Here is a 26,016-nt window from a genome sequence, read left to right as displayed (position 1 = left end):
ATTAGGTTTTCTAGTGATTTTTAAGTTTTATCTTTTTTAAAAAATGTATTTATTTCACCATTTTTGTGTTCTAATTATTCTATTCAGTTTCTTATAATGGATATTGTTGTTAGAAAGTTTGATATCCATTCTCTTCATTGGGGACAAAGTCTGATGCAAAAAAAAAAAAACCCAACCGATAAAAAGTGACTTTTTTCTTTTGGGTGTAACCCATCTCATTTGCCTAGGGGCCCAGGGGTCTGGTCTTTTCTTTCTTTGGGCAGCACTGGCGATCAAACCCAGGACCTTGCATATGCTAGGTGAGCACTCTACCATTAAGCCACATTCCCAGCCTTCTTTGTTTCTAAAGTCTAACAGTTTTAGTAGGACTTGACACTTCTGACTTTATGATACTTATTATGATCAGGGGTCTTTCTATTATGAGGGGAAGGGGGATATTCTGAGATGTTGCTTTAAATATTAATTTTGTTCCTTTTTTTTTCTTCAACATAAAATTCAGCTGGGTATAGTGAGCATGCCTGTAATCCAGCAACTCAGGAGGCTGGAACAGGAGGAGTCCAAGTTCAAGGCCAGCCTCAGTTACTTAGTAAGAACCTGTCTCAGAATAAAAAGGACTGCAAATGTAGCCCAGTGGTAAAGCACCCCAGGTTCAATCCTCAGTACCAAACACACACACATATACACACACACACACACACCCCACACACAGTCATGTATGCATATATAACATAAAGTCACACGGTATATATTGTATAATAATATAAATTTATTTATGTTAAGGCCTAAACCTATGAACTGAAAGCATAAAATGCCTAGAAGAAAACATGAAGAAAAACCTTTGTGACATCAGATATGGCAGTGATTCCTTGGCTAAGACTCAAAAAAAGCATAGGCAACAAAGGCAAAAACAGAAACAGACTACATCAAACAGAAAAAAACTCTGCCTAGTAAAAGGGAATAAAGAGAATGAAAGGGTAATCTATGAACTGATGTATTTGATAAGGAATTTATGCCCCAAATACATAAAAACTCCAATAACAAAATCAAAAACCCAACTAAAAGATGGACAAAGGACTTGAATACCTTTTTCTGAAGAAGACCTACAAATGGCCAACAGATACACATCACTAATCATCAGGGCAATTCTTATCAAAACCCATTAGTCTGGCTACTACATAAAACAAATGAAGTCATGAAATAGCAAGAACTGGTGAGGTTGTGGAGAAATTGGAACCCTGTGTACTGTTGGTAGGAACGTAAAATGGTGCAACTGCTATGAAAGACAGTATGGCGTTTCCTTGAAAAAATTAAAAATAGAACCCACAGGACCCAGCAACCCCACTTCTTGGTATAAATCCAAAAGAATGAAATCAGGATTTCAGAAGAATCTAAACTTCCATGTTCAGTGCAGCATTGGTCACAACAGCCAAGACACAGAAGCAACTTAAATGTCTAACAAACGAACAGATAAAAACATGGTAAAGACATACTAACACTTTCCAGCTATAGAAAAGGAAATCTTGCCATTGGTGACAACAGGAAAGGACTTTGAGGACATTTAGTGAAACAAACCAGCCACAGGACAAATCTGCATGGTTCGCTCCACTCTTATGAGGTATCTGAGTCTAGCTCACAGAAGCAGAGAGTAGACCGTGACTGCTGGGGCTGGAGAGATGGGGAAGAGGGGAACTGTTCCAAGCCCCTTCCCCTCTGCTTCTCGGCTTTCCTGGGGGAAACCTCTGCTGATGTTCCGAGTTCTGCTATGCTGGGATTCCTCCACCTCAAGGGCAAGTTGCTCCTTCCCCTGTGGCTAACTACTTCCTACCTGTCTCAGACTCACCCTTGGACTGAACCTGGCCATCTGTACTTGTTTCCAAAGACTGCTGTTCTAGCTACCACAGACTTGGTGCTCAAAACAACAGATATTTATTTATACTTGCACAGTTTTGGAGGCCAAGGCCCCAAATCAAGGCGTCACCATGGCCATATTCCCTGCAGTCCCCAGTACCCTTCAGATGCAACTCTGGGCCCTGGACACTTCAAGCTTAATCAAACACAACCCCTTCTCTTGAGGAACACAAAACAGTGTAAAAGAAACCACCTGGGCCTAAAGCACAGCTAAGTGGTAAACGTCTGGCTCGTGGTTTGTGCAAGGGGCTGAGGAAGCCCCTGGGGTACCAAAACTCCTGCCTAGTGTGCTGGGAAAGAATGAGGAAGACTGCATGTGCAAAGCTGGTCACGGAAAGCCTGGCATGCTCAAAGACGAAACCAGACAGCTCAAGGCTCCGCCCCTTGGCCTGAACCTCACCACGGCCCCCGACTTTCCTGTGTTCCAGTGTTATCACCTGCGAGCCTGAGCACATCTAGCTTGCTAGCTTGTTTGGTCATAAAGTGCCTAATTGAGAAAGACCTGCCCAGGGTCTTTCTCCATGAGGACATGACCTCCAAGGCAGTCCTTTGACCCCACCACTGCCTTTCAGACTGGGGTTTTGCTACTGTTGCATTGTGTCTGTGGTGCAGGCCTTAAACATTCTAGGCAAGAGCTCTTCTCCTGAGCCCCAGCCCCAGTCCCTCTTGCCCAGCTAAGATCAGTCCTGCTTTCTTCACATCTATCCCAAGCCCACTCAAAATTCATGTTTCCTGCCATCTCATCAGTCCTTGGGCCCAGCCACGACGGCCAGTGGCTCACTGGACCATGCCTTGGAAGTTATTGGGTCCGCTTGAGTCTCCTACCTCCTCCTCCACCACCACAGCTCCCTCCTGGTCTGAGTTTCTAAACCCTCGAGAGCTGGATCCAGGTTCTAAAGCAGCCTCAGCAGACAGGCTGAGGCACCATGGGATCCAAATGCACAGGTTCTGTGACAACGATATTAGCAGCTCAGGAGCTTTCTGGGCTTAATTCTTGATGAGTTAGAACTCCCAACAAGCAATCTCCATAAAAGAGGGGTTATTTGTCCATTCACTATGTAACAAATGAGATGTCTCAGATTCTCCTACTACAAGACTCACCAAAACTCAGGGAAGGTGAGATTATGGCAGAATAAAGGCTACAGGATCTACCTTTTTCTTCAGAGAGACTTAAAAACATTAAGGAGCCAACAAACTCACAGGGATAGAAATAAAATTTTTGTAGAAAGGTCTCATGTAGTAGAAAAGTCTCCAACAAACAAAGTATGAACAAAAGTTGAGCCATTAGCTCTATTTCCATTCACTCACAAGAGGGCACCAAGCAGGTCCTTAGCTAGCAGAGTGACTTTGCACAAGGTGGTGGTGATCCTCTCCTTTCCTGTTTCTTATTTTAAGGGGAAGTAATAGGAGGCGGCAAATATTTCCAGCTCCTGAGATTTCACGGTGACTACTTGCTTCTTTAATATAAATATCAGCTTTTAATATATGAAGGACCTTCCCCTTTGGGCAATCACACAATTTCTGAATAAATACAGTAGGAAAAAATACATACACTGATAAAACTTTATAACTTTTTTTTTAAACAAAAAAGGCTTGAAAATGCAGTAAAAAATAAGTCTAGTGCTCTTTGTACACCCTGGCCTCCATGTCTTCATTCACTGCTCGCTGGAAGCTGCCGACAAAACTTCGTACCAGCTTCCAGATGCCACACGGCAACTCAGACTTTCCATGCTGCAGTAGCCCCCGGTAAACGAAACTCCGTACAAGATGATCCTGCTGTTCTTATGTCTGTTCTCCCCGGGAGAAATTCAGTTTGCAGCCAAATACATCTAGCACAGTCCTTGTCCCATCACACTGCCAAAAGACATGTGTGCGGAGCCCTCTCTCTGGAGGGCCCTCTGCTAGGCCTGCTCGTTGGCTCCTGAGCCTTTGCCTGCTGCCTGGGATTCTGAGGTACGTGAGGCCTGCTTGGGCAGGCGAATGGGGACGTAGATGTTGGAGGCACAGTGCTCCTTGAAGTACTCTCCTCCCTTTTCTTCATAGTCCTTCCTGGTGATCCAGGCTTCATCGTCGTCCATGTGGTCTAAAGCCCAGTCACGAGCACCATACCAGGCATCCAGCACAGGGTTCGAGGCAAGCTGAACCTGAAATGAGAGGCAATGCTCACTAGAAAGATGCCTCCAGCAGGCTCAGTCTCCCAGTGTGACTGCAGCAGGCTCAGCTACAGTCCCACAGACCTGCGTGTCCTCAGAAACATGTACAGGAGGCCCCAACTCCCTCTACCTCTGCACCTTCCAAGCAAAGCTGAACTGAAGCACCCAGATTCTCCAAGAGTGCACAAGATGACACAGGGCATGGGGCCCAACTCACTGAACAGGCAGTCCTTTACCAAGGCAAAGCCTGCCACTCTGGATCAGAGGGACCAGCTGGCCAGCCTCCTGCTTCACACTGTTGTCAATCACAAGCTGCCAGGACAGAGGTGAGGTGGAGGCTGGTACAAGGCTAGCCACAGCAGTGAGAGAGTCGTGGGAAAAATGACTGCTGAGCAGGTAACCAGGGTGTTCTTTGTGATGCTGCCAATGCTCAGTTCCGATTGCTCGTGTCAGAGTGCGGCTGGGGGTCGGCAGCACTGTGAGAGTCCTCAGCTAGCCTGACCTGACCATTTAGGGAAATAAATTGGGCCTCCTGATTTCTGGAACTGTCTGCCTCCTTTCCCACCATCCTCTCTCCTCCTCTCTCCTTAACCCCAGGAGTTCCATGATGCGGCAGTGTTTCAGAACTTCTGGAGGGCCAGGCCAGGCCACATGAAGCAGGATCAGCATGCACAGAGAGAGAAGGATGGGACAAGAGAAGTTTGAGCTCAGAGTCTGACTGCCCAGGCTGCCACAGAGGCAAGGGACTTGTGAAAAGTAACATTTTTGTAAGATTAGACAAGAGCCTCTGCTGCTCTGGCTTAGGAAAAGCTTGTGAGAATGAGTACAGGGTGCTTGGTACTCTGTCTTGTGGAATACTGAATTAAGGGTAGCTATCATTATCACTAGTAAGAAATGTAGCAAGATCTACCGTTAATAGAATATTACAGCCATAAAAGGGATACTTTGATAAAGGAAAAACTGTCATAATAGTTTGAAATGATAAGAAAATGACCTGAAAATATACATATAAGTAATTTTATTCAGAGAAACTATATCTAAAAAAACCTTTTTCTCTTTTATTTTGTCTTATGAAAAAGTCTGATATCTTAGTAATGTTTTAAAATACTTTGCTATTTAAGAAAAAATAACAGAATTCTTTCTTTTTTTACAGTGTTGGGGATTGAACCCCAAGGCCTTACAGGTAAGTACCCTAATACTGAGCTACACCCCCAGATCCAGAAATTATTTTTTTTAAGGAAATATGTAAATACACATTTTGGAGTTCTCTATCTTCTAAAAATCATGCAGGGTCTAATAGTACTTATATTCGGGGCACTGCTGTACACATCATCTGCACTTAGATTTGATGGGCTAGTGACAGCATGATACACACTGGCTACATTAGCAATGCAAAAGGGAGTGGTGGAAGTGGGCAGAGGAGAGACGGTGGACCACGACACCAGAACAGCTCTATACAAGGCTGGGGGAGAGCTGGCAACCACATTCCTACAACCAGTGCTTACGAAGTAACCATAGGAAAGGCTCTGGGCTTGCCAAGCAAGAGATATTTAAAATCCCATGAGGTTTTTCTCAACCACTTTACCATAGACGGGAAGCCAGCACTGCGTCAAGCCCCTGCTCACATTTCAGAATGCTGCCCTTATCTTCAGTGATGTTGCCCCTTCTGTCCTCCTGCCTCTTGGGATGTCTCTCCTAAGTGTCTGTTGTGTTCTACTGTCCTCAAAGGCTGCCATGATTTAGCACTTGATCCTTGACTTCACCTCCTCTCCCCAACAGTGCCCTGGGCTCCCTGAGTGTACCTTGCTATCTTTCTCCTGAGCACTCACTCACTAGCTATGGCCAGCTCTTTCTGTGTGTCCCACTGGAAGCTTGACCCACCCTGGAAACAGAATTCAGTTTCCTCCCTTTCAAGCCTCTTCTTCCTCCCATAGTTCCTAGTCCAATGAACGTCCTATTTATTAAACTAGTGGCTCCACATAAAACTTGGGGAGTTGTCTTAAATCCCACTTCTCCCCCAAATCCACAATCAGTTCTGATCACTTCATCCCCTTATCTCTCTCAAGTCAACCCCCTTTCCTCTCCCTCTGGCAATGCCTTCTTATGTTCTGTGAAGCTACCAAGCCACAGTCTTTCAAGGGCTGGAAACACCTATCAAAAGACGGACACTGTCCCTTCCCTGTTGGAGGTGAGTTTGGCAAGGGCTATAGACAAGGAAGACTCCCTGGAGGAAATAACATATAAACCAGCAACCAAGAGAGAATAGCAATGAGCTGGGAAGAGTATTCAATGTAAAGGAACCATTAGGTGCAAAGGGTCCAAGGCAGGAAAACAAGGCTTATCTGAAGAACAAACTACCTGCGTCACAGATGAAGGCCGACCTTCTTAGTAGGATGCACAGGTCCTGCATCCTGTGGGCCTGCTGACTTCTCTTCCTCTCTGCCTGCATTCCTTTTTAGCAGCCATATGCTCCAGCCACACTGTTACTTCTCCTTCCCTCAATAAATTTTTGCCCCTGCACCTTTGGGTATGCTAGTCCTTCTCTCGGGAATGATCTTGCCAAGCTACCCCACACCACGTTTCATAGACCACAAACACATTTACAACCTTAAAAGATTCAGTTCCATGGAGCCTTCCCTGAACACCAGTGGAAACTTCTAGGTGCCCATACCTTCTGTCCATCCCACTCCAGGTTATTATGGCTCATTTACTTGACTGCCACCCTCAGATAGTGAATTCCTTGCAACTGCAGGCTGTGTTCAGGATATCTCAGCATCCCTACAGTGCCTGGTCCAGGATGGGGGCTCAGACTATGTTACTTGATGATCAAGGATTTGATAGAAAAATTGTGGGGCACTCATTTATATGACAGCCATAAAATATAGTACTTTAGAAGAATAATGACATGGGAAAATGTTTATATAGGTTAGGGAAATTCAGGTAACAAAACAATACATATAAGTGCAGGAAATTTATGAAAGGCAATCTCCTTCAGGCAGGGAGAATGACTTATTCTCACCTGTGTTCTGACATCTTTGAATTTAATTATGCGCATGTCTTCCTTTTTCAATTAAAAAAAAAGTACACAAAGAATTGTTTTTCGTTCTGCTTTAAAAATTAAACGTAGATTAAAGACCAGAATAAAAGTCACAAAAATGTCAACAATGACACTGCTGATGATAGAATTATACAGTCATTTTTCTCCCTTACACTTTTACTTTTGCAATCAGAAAATAATGCTATTTTTTGAAACAGCAGCTTAAACAAACAGTACCTGGAAAGAAGACTGAAAGGGTCTCATCTCCAGCAGTTCCTTCTCCATTCTGGCTTTCATCCCAGGATACATCACATTCCCACCAGTGAGAAAAATGTTCTGGACCAGTCTCTCCTGAACTTCCTTTGGGTACCTAGGAGAGAAATGACACTCCAATTTAAATGTTCCAAGAGACTAGAAATGTGGAAATGCAAGCTTTTGGTGAGAAACAGAAAACAGCTGCTTGAAAAATTAAGATATATAAAACCAAAACTGTCATTTTTCATTCATGTCACTCTACAATGTCAGCCCAATGTTTCCAAAACCTTACTTTGAATGTTCCACTCATATCTTTAACATGATTAAATCTTCTGTGCTTTTGTAATACATTTTTCTAAAAATCAACTTTACTGAAGATTAATTTACATATTCTTTTATAAAGGCTAACAAATTTATGTACTCCCTCCCGTAGCCATCACTCCAATCAAGACATGGAACATTTCGTCATCCCCAAAGCTCCTCTCCCTGGGGTTGAGGACTCATCTCTCCATCTGTCCCTTTTTTCTTTGGTTCATTTTGTTTTCTTTTTGAGGCACGGTCTTGCTATGCAGCCCCAGGACTCAGCCAAATGAGCAGCTGGGACTACAGGCAAGCACCCCGACACCTGTTTTTTTGGGAGGTGTGGGGTGTTTTGTTTTTTAATAACCTCTTTTTGTTATTCACTTTTGATTACTTTCCCACCCATCATTAAGACATATAGCTCAAAGCCACTTAAGAGTAACAGCAGAAGTGCTTTTCCATTTTTTCATTGTGGGTGCACTTTTCCATCCTGTTATACCAAAAACAGCCCGCAAACTACAAATTATGTTCCCTACTTGTACAGCTTGAGTCATGGAAACTCACACTGCAGGAAAACGCCTTTGGAAGTGGGTGGAGGGAGGCCCACTTTGGAAATGTAAACTCTGGTATAAATACAATGTCCACAGGGAGGAAAAAAAATCCTTCATAGGCACTGCAATATTTTGGGGGTGATTTAAAATCTCCAGTCTTCAGGATTGTGAAGTTTCATATGAAAGCCAGTGCACATTACCACACTGCACTGATCTAAAGGAGTTCTTCTCGCTCCTCACATGAGCTGAGCATTTACATGTTCAGAACACAATCATAGAGCCCATGCAGGCACAGGCATGTGACAGGCCTGTCACAGGCCTGGTGACAGCACAGCAAGTGAACAACACCAAGAACAAGCGTATTTCCCAGGGCTCAACCACCATCTCTCCAACTCAAAACCCAAGGAGGGCTACAGCTGTAGCTCAGTGGCAGAGTGCTTGCCTAGCATGTGTGAGGCACTGGGTTCGGTCTTTAACTCCACATAAAAATAAATGATAATTGAAAAAAAAGAAAAAAAAATGGCTCAAGAAAACAAGTGTCACTATCTTACCTGTCCAGAATGTACTGAAGTGTCTCCGCTATTCCCGCCTGCTCTTCTCCTATGAGCGAGGGCTGGAAAATAATTTCTGGAGCTCGGATTCTTTCTGTCCCAACAAACAGCTGATGATATGCTGCCAAGTTAAACACGGGCTTTAAAAACCCAAGGTTTAAGAGAGATTTTTAGGCCACGATGACAACCATCCCAGTTGCCAGTTTCCTCACCTGCACCTCTTATTCCAGTGTAGTTTCTGTCCTCTGTGCATGGCACAGCAGCGGCTCTCCAACTCTCCTGACATGAAGGTCCAGTTTTCTACTTTCTTTCAACCTCTGAACTACAATTCCTACACACTGCACTGTGCCATGGTCCCTGAGTTGCAGGGAGCATGGCAGTGAAGGGAGGGTGGCATGAAAGGCCTAGCAGAGAAAACCACAGCTCCACCCAGGGCCTGCTTATGCGTTTCAGTCCCTGCACAAAAAGAACACTCCCTCCCGGGGGCCTCAGATTAGCCAGTTTATCCAGGTGTCACTGTAATGATAGAAATGTAGACCCTAAAGAGGATCCACTATGCCAACACTGGCTTAAATGTAGATGAAATCATCAAAAGCCAGTTAACAGACCTCCAGTTACTGGCCTATCCTTTCTCACAGACTAGTGCTGGAACCTCAGTCAGTGCTGGGGGGAAAAAAATCCCTGACTGATGTTGTAAGTACTGATGTCCCTTTCTCTAAAAAGAAAAATTAGGACTTCAAAATACATGTAATCACTAAGAAGCAAACTGGCCTTTGTGTCAACAGTTTCAGTGTACACAAGGACATGGAGGCAGGCGTCAAACCTGGACAGTGGTGACAGGTTTCTCCACTTCTGGTGCTTCCTCTGAAAACAAGGGCTCAAAATCATTCATGCTTTCCACATCTTCTAGAGATGGCTCCAGTGGCTCCAGGTCAGGGGTCTGAGGACGAAACAGAATAGCACAAACAAAACAAATCAGAACCAATATCTCCAGCAAGCCCATTCTATGAGTTCACTGTCACAAAAAAGAACTGGAATCTTGCCCAATGTTCCAAAAGCCTGTGTCAAAATTATGAACATTTTTCTATGCTATTTGAACAAAAGAATACACATGAACAGATTACAAAGCCAACAATGGGCTTTGCTTTCATTGTCTGCCTCTCCTACTTACACAAGCCTTGTCTCCTGCCTTCTCTGAAGCTTTCTAATAGCGCCAGCTTCAGGCTGACGCCCCTGAAGATATGCTGCTTGCATCAGTCACACCATCATACACACAGCTATGGGGCAGCACAGTGTGATAGGGGGTGTCCTCCAAAGCAGCTAGGCTACCAACAAAAGGTAATCAATCTATCTATCTACCTATCTATCTACCACTGAGTTACATCCCCAGCCCTTTTTCTCAATTTTTAAATTCTGAGACAGAGTGTCAGTAAGTTGCTTGAGGTTGGCCTTAAAACTTGTGAACTTCCTGCCTCAACCTCCTAAGCCACTAGGATCACCAGCATGCACAAGGCCTGGCTAAAATTAATAAATACATGTGCTGACATTAATGGGCTTAACAATTAGTCCCTTAACAGCAGGTCCTTCTGGATTGGAGATGTGAGCAAAGACTTCCTATCTGTGAAGTCCTGCAGCACAAGCTTTTCTCTTCAATGACAATGACTTGAATGGGGCCTGGGTGTGCTGACACCATTCCCAAAGGAGGGGTCACAGCACTTTTGTTTTCATTTTAACCTGAGAAAAGAGTGGAGGCAGTGGTCCTACAAGATGTCTTCAGTCATCTGTCATTCTGCCATGTGAAAGGCAGGTAAGTCTTCCTCCTCTAACCTCAAAGGATAGAAATTAGAGGAAGAAATATCTTGTTGCATCCCAGAGAAAAATGCTCTATCGATGTTAGTGGGTGCAGAGCAGGCTGACTTACAAGGTGGTGTCTGGGGAGGGATCTAGCAAACCCAGTAACCAACAGCCACAAAAGCCCGAAAGAAGATTCCACACTTAATTTGTGTTCCAAGTCCCTCCTTATTCTCAGAATCTATGGAGTATGTGAATTATCAACACAATTCAGAGAACTTAAACATAATCCTCGGGGCTGGGGATGTGGCTCAAGTGGTAGTGCGCTCGCCTGGCATGTGCGCGGCCCGGGTTCGATCCTCAGCACCACATACAAACAAAGATGTTGTGTCCACCAAGAACTAAAAAATAAATATTAAAATTCATTCTCTCTCTCTCCTCTCTTTAAAAAAAAAAAAAAACACCATAATCCTCTATGTCCTGTGCACATATATTGCAAATGTAGACTAGCAAATTGGCAATGTCCCTCAATACTCCCCTGCCCCACACTCATACGCCCCAAATCACACGGCATATGTGCCAAACAAAATGCACAACAATGTGTTCCTGATTCTGTTCAATTTAAATGATTTGACCATGTATAAGGGGCATTTCCCAGGCTTGAGCATAAATCCTACAAAGGAAAAATAATACTTCATCGGAGACCAAAGGACCAGATGAGAAACCTAGTTTACAAAGAGGTAATTCAAGAAGGACAGGAGGTAGGTTATGGACAAAGCCTCTGGGTCTCAATGAAGGAGGTCATGGATCAGCTCATGATCAGGAAGCTGTGGCTCAGGCAGAAGTAACTCACATAAGTGGTGGAAACATGGTAGGGGAGAGAACAGCTCAGCTCCAAAGCTTTGTTCTGCCTTCAGCTGAAATTCTATAAATCAGGAGTCTGAGTGTAAGGAAATCAACTAAGGCTTTAGGAATAGGAAAAGACCTAGCTTGAGGCCAGAGTGGATAATAAAAAAAGAGATGAGCAAGAAGTCTCACCTGCCCAGCAAGTCTTGCTGACATGCTAAATGACATTTTCCTTTGCCCTAACAAGAGTAAAGTTTGACCACATAGTTTGTAATCTGTAAGATGCTGAGCAAGTCCTGGGAGTGCCTAAGCCTACTCTGGAGCATTAACCCAGCTCTGAGAAATGACACAGGAGATCCCACAAAGACCAAAAGTGGATCACCCAAGTTCTCTTCCATTTGAGGCACCCAGGAACCAGGAAGCAGTATGATATAAAGAACAAGCTCCTGTTCAGAAAAATCCTTCTTTCCTTTCTTTTAAGCACTCATCTGGCCCCTTCAACAATTCAGCTGTATTAGTGGAATGGAGACACACAAATGCTGTGTATCTAAAATAATGACAGACAAAGCTTGAGACCTCCCCCCCAATAGGAGCAAGTACTGGGGGGTTCCACTCTACTCCCCATGCCCCATAAAGGGACCCTCCCCGACAAAAAAGAGGTAGTCTCAGCAGGAGTTCAGGAGGACTCCAACAGAAACTGATGCAAATAATGTCAAGTGACTTCTCCAGTACAGTCATGACAGGAAGTGATGAATGCATGCAGCTTCCTTCTACCTCCACTCCCTGAAGTGTGTGCACCATGAACACATCTCATGGAAGCTCCTTCTTGGAAGCCAGTCACCCCTCGCTGCAAGAGGCCCTGTCTGGAGCTGGGGTCAACAGTCTTTTCTAAACTCTGTCTTGGGAGTTGCCCCAGGCCCGATGCTGGATAGTTAAGTGAAAAACCCTCCAGGTGACTCTATCCTCAATTTTTCATGTCTTCCCAGTCCAGGCATCACAGAGCAGATCTGATCTACTCTTCCAGAATCCCTGACCCATTAAACCCGCGAGGACAAATGAATGGTAGTTGTCTTACACTATTAAGTTTAAAGCAACAGATAAGTGAGCCATGCTTCAGTGGTGCAAGAATACAGAAAGCCCTAGACAGCTACTAGGAACCCTCCATTACCTCCCAGCTTCCTGGTGCAGTGCTCACAGCCATTGTCCCAGACCCTTCCAAAACTCTCCTCTTCCTAGTATCAGTCCTGAGATTATTAGCAGACCCTTTTTGTTGCTTTAAAAACCGAACTTCCTACTTATTCTCCATTTGACCTCCTTTTCTTTTTTCTTGTCCTTTCATCCTTCCACCAAAGGATAAAGGTACCATCTTCTATCTGAGGTCAGGCCGACCATCTGTGATCTTAAAACTCTACGAACCTCTCTGATTTCCCTATTCTCTGCAGGTTTTGTCTCACACAGAGAGCTGGCATTCCCAGCACTCTTCTCTCCCTCCCAGCAGAGTGTTCTCCTCAGCTGAGTCCTGGAAAGCTCTCTGTTCTGTGCTCTCCGCCCTTCTTTTGAGGCACTCAGAAGGGCAGAAACCTTATATTTTTTGTCTTTTTAGGAACCTTATCTTAATTACTTCTGCATTCCTGATGCCTGGCATACACTAGGTGGTAGCGCCCACCTTCAAATTCCCCCAGAACAAAGACTATAAAATTTTGGGTTTCAAAAGACTTCTTCAGTTACAAGAAAAACAGCATCATTTACCTTTTTCCAGCTACATTCAAAGCATGTCACCTTACAAATAAAACTTATTAGCTTCACTAAAAGTGGTTTAAAAATTTATTTATGCTAATTCATACAATTCAGAGAGGAACCAAGCTAGTAATTTCAATGCAAACATGCACCCCACAGAGGAGAGTCCTGTTGGCTGACTACACCCCCCACTCAGATTCTCCAGGGTCTCCACATGTACTATGTATTTCAGGAAGACTAACACAACTGTTCCTTTGGAACCAGATAGATTAACAGTCTGCCAGGGGTTTCAGAAGCAGCAGCAGGGTTTCCTGGAATTTTCTTGAGCAGCGGAACAACAACAGGGACCAACTCTGATCCTGCTAGTAAAGCCAGAGAACTTTCTGTATTGGCCCCACTGTGTTTTCCAACAAATGATGACATTCTAAATCTGCACACACACACCTCCAATGCTATGCCTGTGGCTGTGAAAAGTAAGCATCTTCTACTTTAACTACTGCGTTAAGAATGCTAACAAAGCCTGCTCCTTACAACATTCTCACAGGAATAGTTTCAGAATACAAACAACTAGAACAGATTGGTCTGTAGGAAAAATGGATGTTGGGAAACAGTGTAAGTTTTAAATTCCCAGTTATATAAAGCCATTACTGCATAAGTGGAGTTTCACAGGAACTTCAACTCACCATCTATTCACTTCATTCAAAGTGAATTATATTGTTGGAAAATACTTTTTTGAAGGTAGAACTTGTTATAGCTAAATTTATCCCATGAATTTGACTGTAACTGACTCTAGTCACTAACAATCACACTCAATAAATGCTGACTGACCATTAAAGCTTCAGCGACAGCAATTCAGTAAATTTGTTATATAGAGAAGCCTCTTTCGAAATACAACATTTCAAAATCTCCCCAAGTCCAAGGCATTCTGATGTGTGTCCTCAGAGCACAGAACAAAGGTATATAGGACACATAGGAAGAACCTGTGAATGAACAGAGGAACACCTGAATCACAGCGTGTAACAAATGCAGAAAAAGGAACAAAGAAAAGGAAAACCCAGTTCCCTCAACTGCTCAGGAATCACATTTTCACAGCTATTCATTTTTAACTTTAAATCTGAAACTCCTCACCTGCATGTGGCTTTGTGGCACCTCTCTAATATAAAGACACTTATGTCCCACTGATATGCTGAGCATGAGGAAGACTAAATATGGATGAACACTTAACAGAGACAACATGGATCTGGGTTGCATAAAATCACAGGTCAAATCTGGGGGAAGCAACAAAAAGGCACAGTGATTCAAGAGAAGCTGATCTGGGTAGAGAAAGGAGGCCAAAGCCCTTCCTTCCCTAGATCGTAGTGACCAGAGAGGGGGATCCAGGAAGACTAGCTCAGGATGTGCTCTATAAAGCAAGCGTGCTCATGGCTGGCTCAGTCCTCAGTTGCAGCCTATCAACAGAGGGAGAGAATGCAAGTCCAAGAGCAAAAACTACAGTAAAGTAAGCTTCCTGCTGAGCCAAAGATGGCTGTGACCTCACTGATGAGCACCACATCACACAGGGCATCAAACAGCATTGACTCACATCTTTCTACAGTACTGTTTCTAAAAACACAAGAAATCAAGAGTTTTTAAAAAGCTGATTGATTTAAAAACAAAAAAACAACAGCTATTCTCGTTAATCCTGCTCAAACATGTCATAAGATAATGAGTAAGTTCCTTTGTTTTGGAATTCTAGGGATGACAAATTCAGTTATGTTGTATACACTTAATAGTACTCTGTTCCAGTTCTACAGACAGGACACCCGGCCAGTGACTGCTGGGCTGAATTGATATAGGCTATCCATTCCTTCACTATGTAGGCCCCAAGGTATCAGGTCTGGGCTACAGAGGTCCTCAGCTCAGTTCTTCCACTTGCCCTTGTGGTCACACTAACATCTATTATTAACAGTCCACTGGCAGAGAACGGAAAGGAGCAAAAGGAAATTTAAGAGCTTATCCAGAGTTAGTCTTTAGTATCTAATTAAAAAATGATCTTGGCTGGGGTTATAGCTAAGCACATGTGAGGCACTGAGTTTGATCCTCAGCATCACATAAAAATAAATGAATAAAATAAAGGCATTGTGTCCATCTACAACTAAAAATATTTTTAAGTCAACCTGTAAATGTTTTATCGAGCATATCTGCCAGTTATTGTAAAAAAAAAATCCATAAACTTGGGCTGGGGTTGTGACTTAGAGGTAAAGCACTCACCTAGCATGAGTGAGGTGCTGGGTTCAATCCTCAGCACCACATTAAATAAACAAACAAACAAACAAACAAATAAATAAAAGATTGTGTCAGCCTATAACCTTTAAAAAAAATCCATAAACTATGTATGAAGCATGAGCCCTATTCTGAGTTGACTTCAAGATGGAAAGAGGTAAATGAACAATCAACCATGATGTACTGTTAAATGACAAAGAAACAGGTTCAGGGCTGGGGATGTGGCTCAAGCGGTAGCGCGCTCATCTGGCATGCGTGTGGCCCGGGTTCGATCCTCAGCACCACATACCAACAAAGATGTTGTGTCCGCCGAGAACTAAAAAATAAATATTAAAAATTCTCTCTCTCTCTCCCCCCTCTCTCACTCTCTTTAAAAAAAGAAAAAAAGAAACAGGTTCAGGCTCAAGGAGCAACACAGAACTGGTGTGAATGTTCTTCGTAGTTCACATTCCGTTGCCCGTCGTGGGGTGAGATCCCTCTGCTCAGAACTTCTCCAGTACAAATCTGCCATGGCTACCTCCATCCACGCACCTCATCAAGCTGCTCTCTCCCCCCAACACCTAGTCACAACGCCTTTGATACCAGCCTTAAGGCATTCCTGCCTCTCAGGAGGGCTGCTCTCTCTAAATGACCCCACTGGGTCTCCCTCTCAAGACCTTCAGTCACCTCTGGCTTGCTGTCCACCACGTCCACCTCGAGGTTGACTTCTGCTTGAAGGATTTTCTGTTTCGCTTGCTCCACTGCTGCACTGAGCTTCTGTATGTAGGACTGCAGCTCTTCTGGGGAGTCCATGTTCAGCTCTATCAGAGCTTTGTGAAACTGATCCATCTGGCCATCCTCTAGAAGTTCCTGAAACCAGAACAGTCATATACACATAGTGCAATCACAAAAAGGAAGGAAAGAAAAGTAGCTTAAAAGCCAAGTAGAAAGAACTGCAGCAGGAGGAGGTTCCCAGAGTTCCCCTAGCCTGCCTTCCACAGACTTACACTTCTAGCTCCCCCAAAAAATGTTCAGATGGCTGCCCTCCTCCCCTGCTGTTCTGGACTAGGATCAAAGCCTGGCTAGGCTAAACTAATCTATAGTGACAGACATCAGAAATGTTGTCATCTTTACGGGGTAGTTATTGGCAAAGAGGAGATAAGAGGGAGGATGGTGATACTATTTCTTGACTTGAGGGCAGACACATGGCACATATCACTTCAAGAAAATTCAACAAGATGCATACTTAAGATCTGAGCACATTGCATCATACATACTACACTTAAAAAATTAAAAAACAAATTAGCTGGGCACAGTGGCACATGCCTGTAATCCCAGTGACTTGGGAGTCTGAGGCAGGAGGATTACAAGTTTAAGGCCAACCTGGGCAAATCGGCAAGACCCTGTCTCAAAATAAAAAATACAAAAAAGGGCTGGTGATGTAGCTCAGTGATAGAACATCCTTGGGTTCAATCTACAGTACCAAAATAAATAAATAAACTAACTAACTAAAGGAGACTATAAAGCAAAAAAAAAAAATCAAAGCTGGAGTCAACAACTCTTTCAGAAACACCTATTGCCATACTAGACTCTGTATTAATGATCTCAGTTCTAATGATCCCCCTGGGCTCCTCCTTAACCCCCAGAGTGACTTACAATAATCAATTTCTTTTCTTTTAAATACTGGTGATTATACCCCTGAGGTACTTAGCCACTGAGCCACATCTCCAGCCTTTTTTATTTATTTTTTAAATTTTATTTATTTTAAATTCTGAGGGTCTCACTAAGTTGCTTGGGGCCTCATTAAATTGCTGAGGTTGACCTCAAACTTGTAATCCTCCTACCTCAGCCTTCCAAGTCACTGAAATTACAGGCATATATCATCATGTCAAGCTTAATCAATATATTTATGGCTAAGGAAAAATTCAGAGGAGAAAATTCCTTGGGACCACCTTCTTAAGTGAGGCCAGAGACCCATCCCAGCATCTGCTGTCACCTGAACATAGAGTAGTCGGTCCAGTCGCTCCTGATCCAGCTGCAGCTTCTCCTCTCGCCGCCGAGCATTGAGCTCCTGCAGCCGCCGTAGCTGCTGCTGCCGCCTCTCCTGCTTCTCCTCAGCAGTCAGAGTGCTGCCCAGGAGCTTGCTGGAAAACGGAAGCTGCATCTTGTGGACATTGTTCTCATAATAATCAGGGCACTGCCACTTTTGCAATTCTTTAAAGAAAAAATTTTAGAAGTCATGAAATGGAAACACTAACAACACAAAAATCAAAACACAAGGATTTCAGATGCAGGTTAAGATGGAGAAAACACCATAGGGCCAATCTCTGAATCCACTCAATCAACTACATGCTGCAATAAAATGTGGACATATTGCCAGCAGACCTGTTCTAAAAGAACTGATAAGTGATGTTGTTCAAATAGAAATCGTACCAGAAGGAAGCCTAGAACATCAGGAATGAAAGAACAGCGATGGAAATTATGAAAATCTGATTAAACCCAACACACTAATCTCCTCCTGAGTTCTTTAAATTAGGTTTGACAATTGAAAGTAAAAAAATCACATCACTGTCTGATGGGCTTCCAGCATATACAGATGGACACGTGTAAGACAGCACCAGTGAGTCTAGTATTAACATTTCTACATTCCATTTCAAGTAGAAAATATCGATTCTAAATAGGCCATGAAAAGTTAAATTTACAATAATCTCAAATAACTGCTTAAAAAAACACAGATATAGTAAAAAAGGAGAAAAAAAAAAAACCCAGAAAAGTTAAAATGGAATTTAAAAATGTTCAAATAACCTAAAAGGCAAGAGAGGAACAAATAACAAACTGAGGGAACAACAATATTAAAAATATAAAAATATAAAATCCAAATATAAATAATAAATTGTAAAAAATTATAAAAAATTGTAAAAAATCTGACATAAAGATTTTTTTTCTTTTTGGTACTGGGATTGAACCCAGGGTGCTATACCACTAAGCTACCTCCGAACCCTTCTTATTTTGAGATAGGGACTGGCTAACTTGCAGTTGGCCATGAACTTGAAATCCTTCTGTCTCAGCTTCCCTAACTGCTGGGATTATAGGCAAGCACCACTGTGCTTGGCTATAATAGACTTTTAAAAAATGATCTAACTACTAAGAAATTCATTTTGAATACAGCAATATTAATAGGTTAAAAGTTAAAAGACAAAAAGATGTGCCATGCAAGCCCTAATCAAAAGAAAGCTGGCGTGGCTTTATTAATGCTCAAGCAGACTTCAAAGACAATTGCCAAGGATAAAGAGGGACAATACAACGGATGGGGTTGCGGCTCAGCGGTAGATCGCTCACCTCACATGTGCGAGATCCTGGGTTCGATCCTCAGCACTACATACAAATAAATAAATAAATAAACAAACAAGTGGAAAAAAAATTTTAAAAAAAGAAGAGGAATAATACATAATGATAAAAGGTCAATTTGGCAAGAAGTTTGTTAAATATGCACCTACCAAAAAAGAGTAAAATACCTGAAAACAAAACCTGACAGAACTGAAAGGAGAAAAAGGAACACCCACAAGTACACCCAAAGATTTCAATTCATTTTTCTCTAGTATCTGCAGAGTTAATAAATGGGAAGTGAACAAGGATACAGAAAAACGGAGCAACACCTCAACCAATGGAAGCTAAGTAACAGCCCAGGACACACTCCAGAATGCATATCCTTTTCAGGAACCTTATGCCAGCTGGGCTTGGTGGCACTCGTTTATAATCCCAGAAACTCAGGAGGCTGAGGCAGGAGGATCCCAAATGCAAAGCCAGCCTCAGCAAATTAACAAGACCCTATCTCAAAATAAAAAATTAAGAAGGGCTGGGGTTGTAGCTCAGTGGTAGAGTGCTCACTTAGCACATGTGAGGCACTGGGTTCAATCCTCAGCACCACATAAAAATACACAAAATAAAGGTATTGAGTCCATCTACAACTAAAAAAAAAAAAAAAAAAATTGGGTTGGGGATATGGTGTTTAAGTGCCCCTAGGTTCAATTCCCAGTACCACCCCCACCCCCCAAAAAGTAATTTCTGCCAAAGTTGACCAGACCCTGGGTTATCAAACAAGCAAATTTAACCAATATTAGACAAAGAACTTTGATCATAACAGAATTAAGCTAGAAATAAATCACAGAAAGATAATAGGAAAATCTCTAAATGCTGTATATAAAGCAATCAATTGCTTAAAGAAAATTAATCAATTGCTTAAAGAAGTAGTCTTGAAGAAAACTAGAAAACATTATAATTCAATAAAAATGAAAATATATCAAAATTTGTGGGATACAGGTAAAAAGCAGTGCTGTGAGGGAAAACTGCAGAATTAAATGCTAGGCTTTTTTGTTTTGGTAGTGGTTGTTTTCAAAAGAACATTTTCATAACAATCTTAAGTTTCAAGAAGAGGAGGAAAATGAATCAAGCAGAAAAAAAATAAATAGAAAAAACCAATGGGGTTACCTAAATAGTCCTGTGTCTATTAAAGAAATTGAATTCATAGTTAAATGCCTTTGTAAAAAGAAATCCTTAGACTCAAATGGTTCTCCTGGAGAAGTCTACCAAACATTTAAAGAAAAAAACATAACATCAATTATTTACACCGTCATCCAGAGAGTAGTAAGAGGCAGAGCACTTTTCAACTCACTGAACAAGGTCAGTCATCACCTTAACACCAAAATAGCACAAGAAACCATATACCAATGCCCCCCATGAAACAGACACCAAAAAAATCCCTCATAAAATAGTAGCAAATCAAGTTCAGCTATACATACATTAAAAGAGTAATACACACGAACAAGTAGGTTTCCAAAAAAACAAGAATGGTTCCATATTCAAACACAATCATTATAATCCCCCACATCAACAGTCCAAAGCAGAAACAATTCAACAGCTTTGAATCTTCTAAAGTTAAACATATATTTACCATATGCCTGTACATTAGTACGTAAAGCAGCTCCAGCCACAACCACCAAAAACTGGAAACAACCCAAATGACTATTCATGATGAATAGATAAACAAACTGTGGTGCCTCCACATAATACAATACAGTTCCACAATAAAAAGGAAAGAACCACTGAGATCCTCAACAATTTGGATGAATCTCAATGGCATAACACTGAATGAAAGTTTCAAAAAGTTACATATCCTATTTATATAACATTTTGGAACAGATGAAAATTACAGTAACAAATAACAGGTGAGCAACTGCTTGGGATGGGGACAGAATATGACTTATAAAGAGAAAGCATGAGCGAGTTTCTTGGGATAAAAGTACACACAACTGTGATAGTGGATCTACAGATGTGTTATAATTCACAGAACACACCCCCCAAAAAAGTCAATTACAAAACAAGCTGATACCAGAACACCTTGAGAACAAAGAAGGAAAAGCAGAGAGAGCTGTGTCATCTGACAAGCACCTCCCTGGCCTGAGGGTGCTCCCAAATTCTTTGTCAGACGGCATATATGTTGCTTGGGTCTGAACCCAGGGCCTCACATGATAAACAGGCACTCTACCATTGAGCTACAGCCCTAGCCCCACAGATTCTTTCTTTTTATATGTCTCTCTCTAATTTCTTTTATCCCAGGAATAACAGGTACTTAAAAGATTTCTGAAGACACAGCCCCTTAGCCAGTACTATACTGTACACTTAAAAACGATTAAGATAGTAAATTTTACGTTATGTGGTTTTCACCAAAATTAGTTTTCTTTTAAAGACAGTGTTTGCCCTTCTGGAGCTTAGTAGTAGTAGTCAACTGAAGTAAAGATGTCAACGAGAAAACCCATCCACACACTAGGTGTGGTGGTACATGCCTGTAATCCCACTGAATTGGAAGGCTGAGGTGGGAGGTTCACAAACTAGAGGCCAGCCCCAGCAACTTAGCAAGACCTTGTCTCAAATTAAAAAAAAATAAGGGCTGTGGATGTAGCTCAGTGGTAAAGAGCCCCTGTGTTTAATAGCCAGTGCCAAAAAAAAAAAAAAAAAAAGTGAATACCAAAAGAAAAAGGGGGTGCTAAGAGAAATAGAATAAAAACATAAGAAAGCAAGAATCTTAATAGCTTAGAACACTCCAAAGGTCACCAACATCCAAAAGCTGCAGCAGGCAAAGTCCTCTCCTTTACCTTCCCCGTAGTCCTCAGCAATGTAGCTGTGCTCATGCAGGATCTCCTCCATGCGGCTGAGAGTGATGGCCGCCAGGTGCCCCGGATACTTCAGTTGGAGGAGTCGCTGGAGGTAACCAGCTGCCTGGCTTCCTCCAAGATTGATGCGTTTGCAGTTTTTGGCATCTAGCCTGCAATCAAGAAAAAATATATTTTTTGGCAACACAGAGAAGAGAATATGAACTATCTTGGAAATAGAATAATTTAATGAAGACAAAGAAACGGACAAAAAGTGGGGGTGGCATAAAACTTTAGAGCTGCTGGGCACAGTGGCAGACACCTGTAATCCCAGTGGCTCAGGAGGGTGAGACAAGAAGAGAGAAAGTTCAAAGCCAGCTGCAGCAACTTACCAAGATCCTAAGCAACTCAGCAAAACCCTGTTTCTACATAAGATAAAAAAGGCTGGGGATATGGCTCAGTGGTTAAGTGCCCATGGGTTTAATCCTTGATACCAAAAAAACCCAAAACCCTTACAATTGCAAGAGACTTAAGTCCTCTTAGTCTAACCTCTTAACCAACACAGAAATTTCCACATCCAGATACCTGGCCATCTAACTTCTGGCCAGTCTCAGAAGGAAAACAGGTTTAAGAGAGAAAACACAAACTCCAAAGTCAGACCTTTATGTGACTCATCATGTATTTCCCAAACTGTGGTCCTGGAACCATATCCTAGAATATAATTCCTAGAATTAGCTAGGAAAATGTTAAACATGCTGATTCCCAGGCCCATTCGTTCTTGGGTGGGCCTGGGAATCTATATTTTAATAAGCCTTTCCAGAACTCCTCCCCTACACAATCCACTTCTATTAATGCAATTAGAGTAAATAATAAATCACCTATAAGCTTACTGGCATCTTCTAAGGGCCAGATCTCTTTCACATGAACCAAAGGTTCATGCAGTACTGAGGATTGAACACCAGGGACACTCTATCACTGAGCAACATCCCCAACCCTTTTTTGTGGGGGACAGGGTTGCTAAGCTGGCCTGAAACCTGGAATCCTCCTGCCTCAGTCTCCCAAGTTGGGATGTACCACCTCACACAACAACTTTAGGCTCCTAATGTAAGAAAGGGAGAGTAGCAGAGCACTGGGAATTTGCTGCATATTCAAACACTGCTGTTCAATCATACTTCACCAGGAGATGGCAGCACAAAACAGGCCATGCACCAATCTGAAAATTCCTTAGTTTTCAGATAAAATAATTTTCTCTCAATAGAATATACATGATTTCTTTAATTTCTGTATATTCTGCTTACATAAACTATAGAATTCCAAACTTTGGAAAAGTTTGATAATGCCTTACTTCTGGTTTTACAGATTTTCATGGAAACTTCAAGAGAGTCTCATTATGGTCTCAATAAACTCAATGGCATTTGTTTGCCTTAAATATTCAGACTGCTTTACAATTTATAAAGTACCACCACCCATATCACTCATTTCATCAAGCCTGGAAAGTTATTTTTTTCCAATTTCACATGTGAGGAAACAAAGATGTTAAGTACCTTATCTTAGCAGGGCTACAAACCCGGGCATTCAACTCCAAGGCCAAGGCTCTTTCCCTGTAGTGTCAACTCTTTAGGCAATATGAGAAGCATAAAGTTGGCCTAATCTCTTATAGGACAATGAAAGAAAGCCAAACTATCAAGTGGGAATAGACAAACTATCTTTGTCTTTTATTCAACTCAGAAATTTTTAATAAATGCCTCTATCAGGTACTATAACCGAACAGAAAGGTATGAGTAGTGATCAAAGAGTTCGAAAATTTTTAAAAGTCTAAATTAAAAAGTGACTACATAACACAAAGTTAGTCTAATTAAAATTTCTTCAAATAATTTATTCAAAATATTTTTATTGAGTGCCTATTATCTACAGGTACTATGTTAACTATCTCCCCATTAGAATTATAAAATTCTAGAACTAACCTAAGAGACCTAAGAGACCATCTCCAACTCCTTCCAGGAGGTCACAAAGGTCAGGCAAAGTGATGTAGTCATACAGTGATGTAGGTCAGAGCTAAGCCCAGCTCAGTTTATAGACTGGAGTCTAGTACATGCTCTTTCCACTCCAACTTTACAGTAAACACTAAATGTTTACTGAATGCTACTTTTGGGCAGGGGAAAGCTGAGGATCAAACCCAGGGCCTCATACATGCTAGGCATAGCTCCCTACCATTGAGTCACATCCTTGGTCCCTGAATGCTTCTTAAAATACCACTCAAAAGTCACAACCCACCTTCCTTCTAAGATGGGTAAAATATGTGTACACTGGTATCCAGATGAAATGATGAGCCCACAGGAAACTGAGTTCTTTGACTTATTGTGGTAGAAGCTGAAGAGGCTGTCTATTCCATAGGCAACCTTGGGGATCCTGTAGCACTCAAAAAGGAGTTCAGACATCATTTGGCGTGAATATAGTGGATTGCACACAGCTTCTGTCAAAACTATGGGATGATCCACACAGCCCTAGTTTGAAAGAAAAGGGGAAAAAAATGAGTGATAACAGAATACTCTTTAAAACATTAAAAAAAAAATCTTAGTGCAGAGCAGAATTCACATTTGATCCCTAATCAAAAACCTGACCAGAAATAAATATAAAAAAAAAAATCTTGGGCTGGGGTTGTGGCTCAGTAGTAAAACGCCTGGCATGTGCAAGGCACTGGGTTCAATCCTCAGCACCACATAAAAGTAAATAAATAAAATAAAGGTATTGTGTCCAACTTATTAAAATATATATATATATGTACGTATGTATGTATAAATCTTGTCTTTACTGGAAAATATGAAGCTTAAGGTTATTAAGTGAAACCTCATCCAAACTGTCAGTAAATGATGTTGGCTAAATGATTATATCCAAAATACCTCTAGAATCCAACTGGTTCTTATCACATCCCCTACTACTTATCTAAGTTGTCACCATCCCTCATCTGCTTTATTCCAAGTCTCCTAAGGGGTCTTCCTGTTTCCATGACAGTCCATTCTGCATCAGCTATAGTGATCCTTTTTAGATAAAAATTGTGTCCCTCCTCTGCTTGATGCCTTGCAACTGCTCCCCAATTCACTCAGAGGAAAAACCTATAAAGCGTGCGAATTGTCCCCACACTACTTCTCTGACATCCTCTTCCTGGTAGCACCTATCCAGGTACTTGCCCCCTCACCCCCGCCGCCCTGCGATTAGGATTATACCATACTCCGAATCAGTGCCTTTTCACTGTCTATTCTAACTGGGATACTTTTCCTTCATATATTCACAGGGCTTGCTCCTTCAATTATCTCCTTCAAGACCTTGCTCAGACATACTTTCCCCAGAGTCCCTACTCCAACCACACATTGAAAAAAATGTAACCTCCTCATCTTCTTCTATCACAGCACTGACGTCTGTCTTTTCATACTAGTATCTTTCCACACTAGCTCCATTGGCATTAACAGTTTTGTGCGATGTTCACAGTTGAATTCCAAACGCCTAAAATAAAATGCCTGACACAGGGCTGGTGCACAGTACGTATTCATAAATAAATCAGACACGAGCATATAGGCCCTAACGTATATTCTATGGGAAAAGAAAAGGCATTGTTCGATCACTACCCTAAAGCAGGGCACACACATTTTAAGTACTTAGCATGATCGACTAAGCAGAAGATAATCAGAGCCACTGGAAGCCTGACTCCCTCCTGAAAAGCTGAGTGAGCGGACAGACCTCATCCCTCCCTTACGCCCAGCCCACCCCGCTTGCACCTGTGAGGAGACGCCCAGGTGCTGGAAGCTGTAGTCCAGCAGCAGCTCCTGTAGCTCCAGGTTGACGGGCACGTTGCGGTCGAAGGGCGAGCGCAGCATCCAGCGGAGCGGCTCCAGGCTGCCCAGCGCGTTGCCCACCTGCGGGCCCGCTCCGCCTCGAGCCCCGCCGCGCCCGCGGGCGCACACAGCGCGGAACTGTAGGCGCGGCTCGGGGCCCGGATCCGGCCCGGGGCACGCCCAGCCGGCGCGGGCCTGGAACGACCCATTGTCCAGCACCAGCGGTAGGGGCAGTGGCCCGTGTGCCACGGGTCCGACCTCCAGTACAGGATCCGGCGCGGCTCGGGCGTCGCGGAACGGGAACACGTTGGCCGCCATCTTAGAGCGCGCCGTCCCCGCCCCTCGACGCAGCGTTCGCCCTGCCGCCGCCGCGAAGCCCCGCCCCCTACGTAAGGCCGTACGGCTTGCGCCCGAGAAGGCTTCAGGACAACCACCTCTCGCGAAGCCAGGCCAATCTCTCTCCCTAACTCGCCCTTGGTGGTCAAGGTTATAAGCTTTCGGGGCCGCTAGGCCAAGCCCATTCTGGCCACGAATCCTGACGTTGGTTAACCTTGTCCCGGGCCCATAAGAGGCCACGCCCCTTCGTTCTAAGCGGGGCTGCAGACCAGGAAGCCCCGCCTCCAGCGCGTAGTGCCGCCAGGCTCCGCCCTTTCCGGCCTCTAGACTG

The 26,016-nt window shown here is 42.9% G+C and overlaps 1 protein-coding gene across 1 annotated transcript; it reads right to left on the bottom strand.

Annotated features, from left to right (window-relative positions):
• Window positions 1–746: 746 nt before the first annotated feature.
• Window positions 747–25,703, bottom strand: Actr5 (actin related protein 5). Its single transcript, XM_005329840.5, has 9 exons — window positions 25,293–25,703; window positions 23,794–24,023; window positions 21,523–21,692; window positions 17,367–17,584; window positions 16,058–16,240; window positions 9,579–9,695; window positions 8,756–8,895; window positions 7,336–7,468; window positions 747–4,052 (listed from the first exon to the last, which is right to left on the bottom strand). Exons 1-9 carry the CDS (start codon window positions 25,665–25,667, stop codon window positions 3,810–3,812), a joined length of 1,809 nt encoding a protein of 602 aa, XP_005329897.1. The 5' UTR covers window positions 25,668–25,703; the 3' UTR covers window positions 747–3,809.
• Between the last annotated feature and the right edge of the window lie 313 nt (window positions 25,704–26,016).

This window comes from Ictidomys tridecemlineatus, chromosome 5 (genome assembly GCF_052094955.1).
Source record: "Ictidomys tridecemlineatus isolate mIctTri1 chromosome 5, mIctTri1.hap1, whole genome shotgun sequence".
In the NCBI taxonomy this organism is placed as follows: domain Eukaryota; kingdom Metazoa; phylum Chordata; class Mammalia; order Rodentia; family Sciuridae; genus Ictidomys; species Ictidomys tridecemlineatus.
The sequence above is the reverse complement of the archived record's forward strand: the minus strand, read 5'-3'. Positions and strand labels throughout refer to the sequence as shown.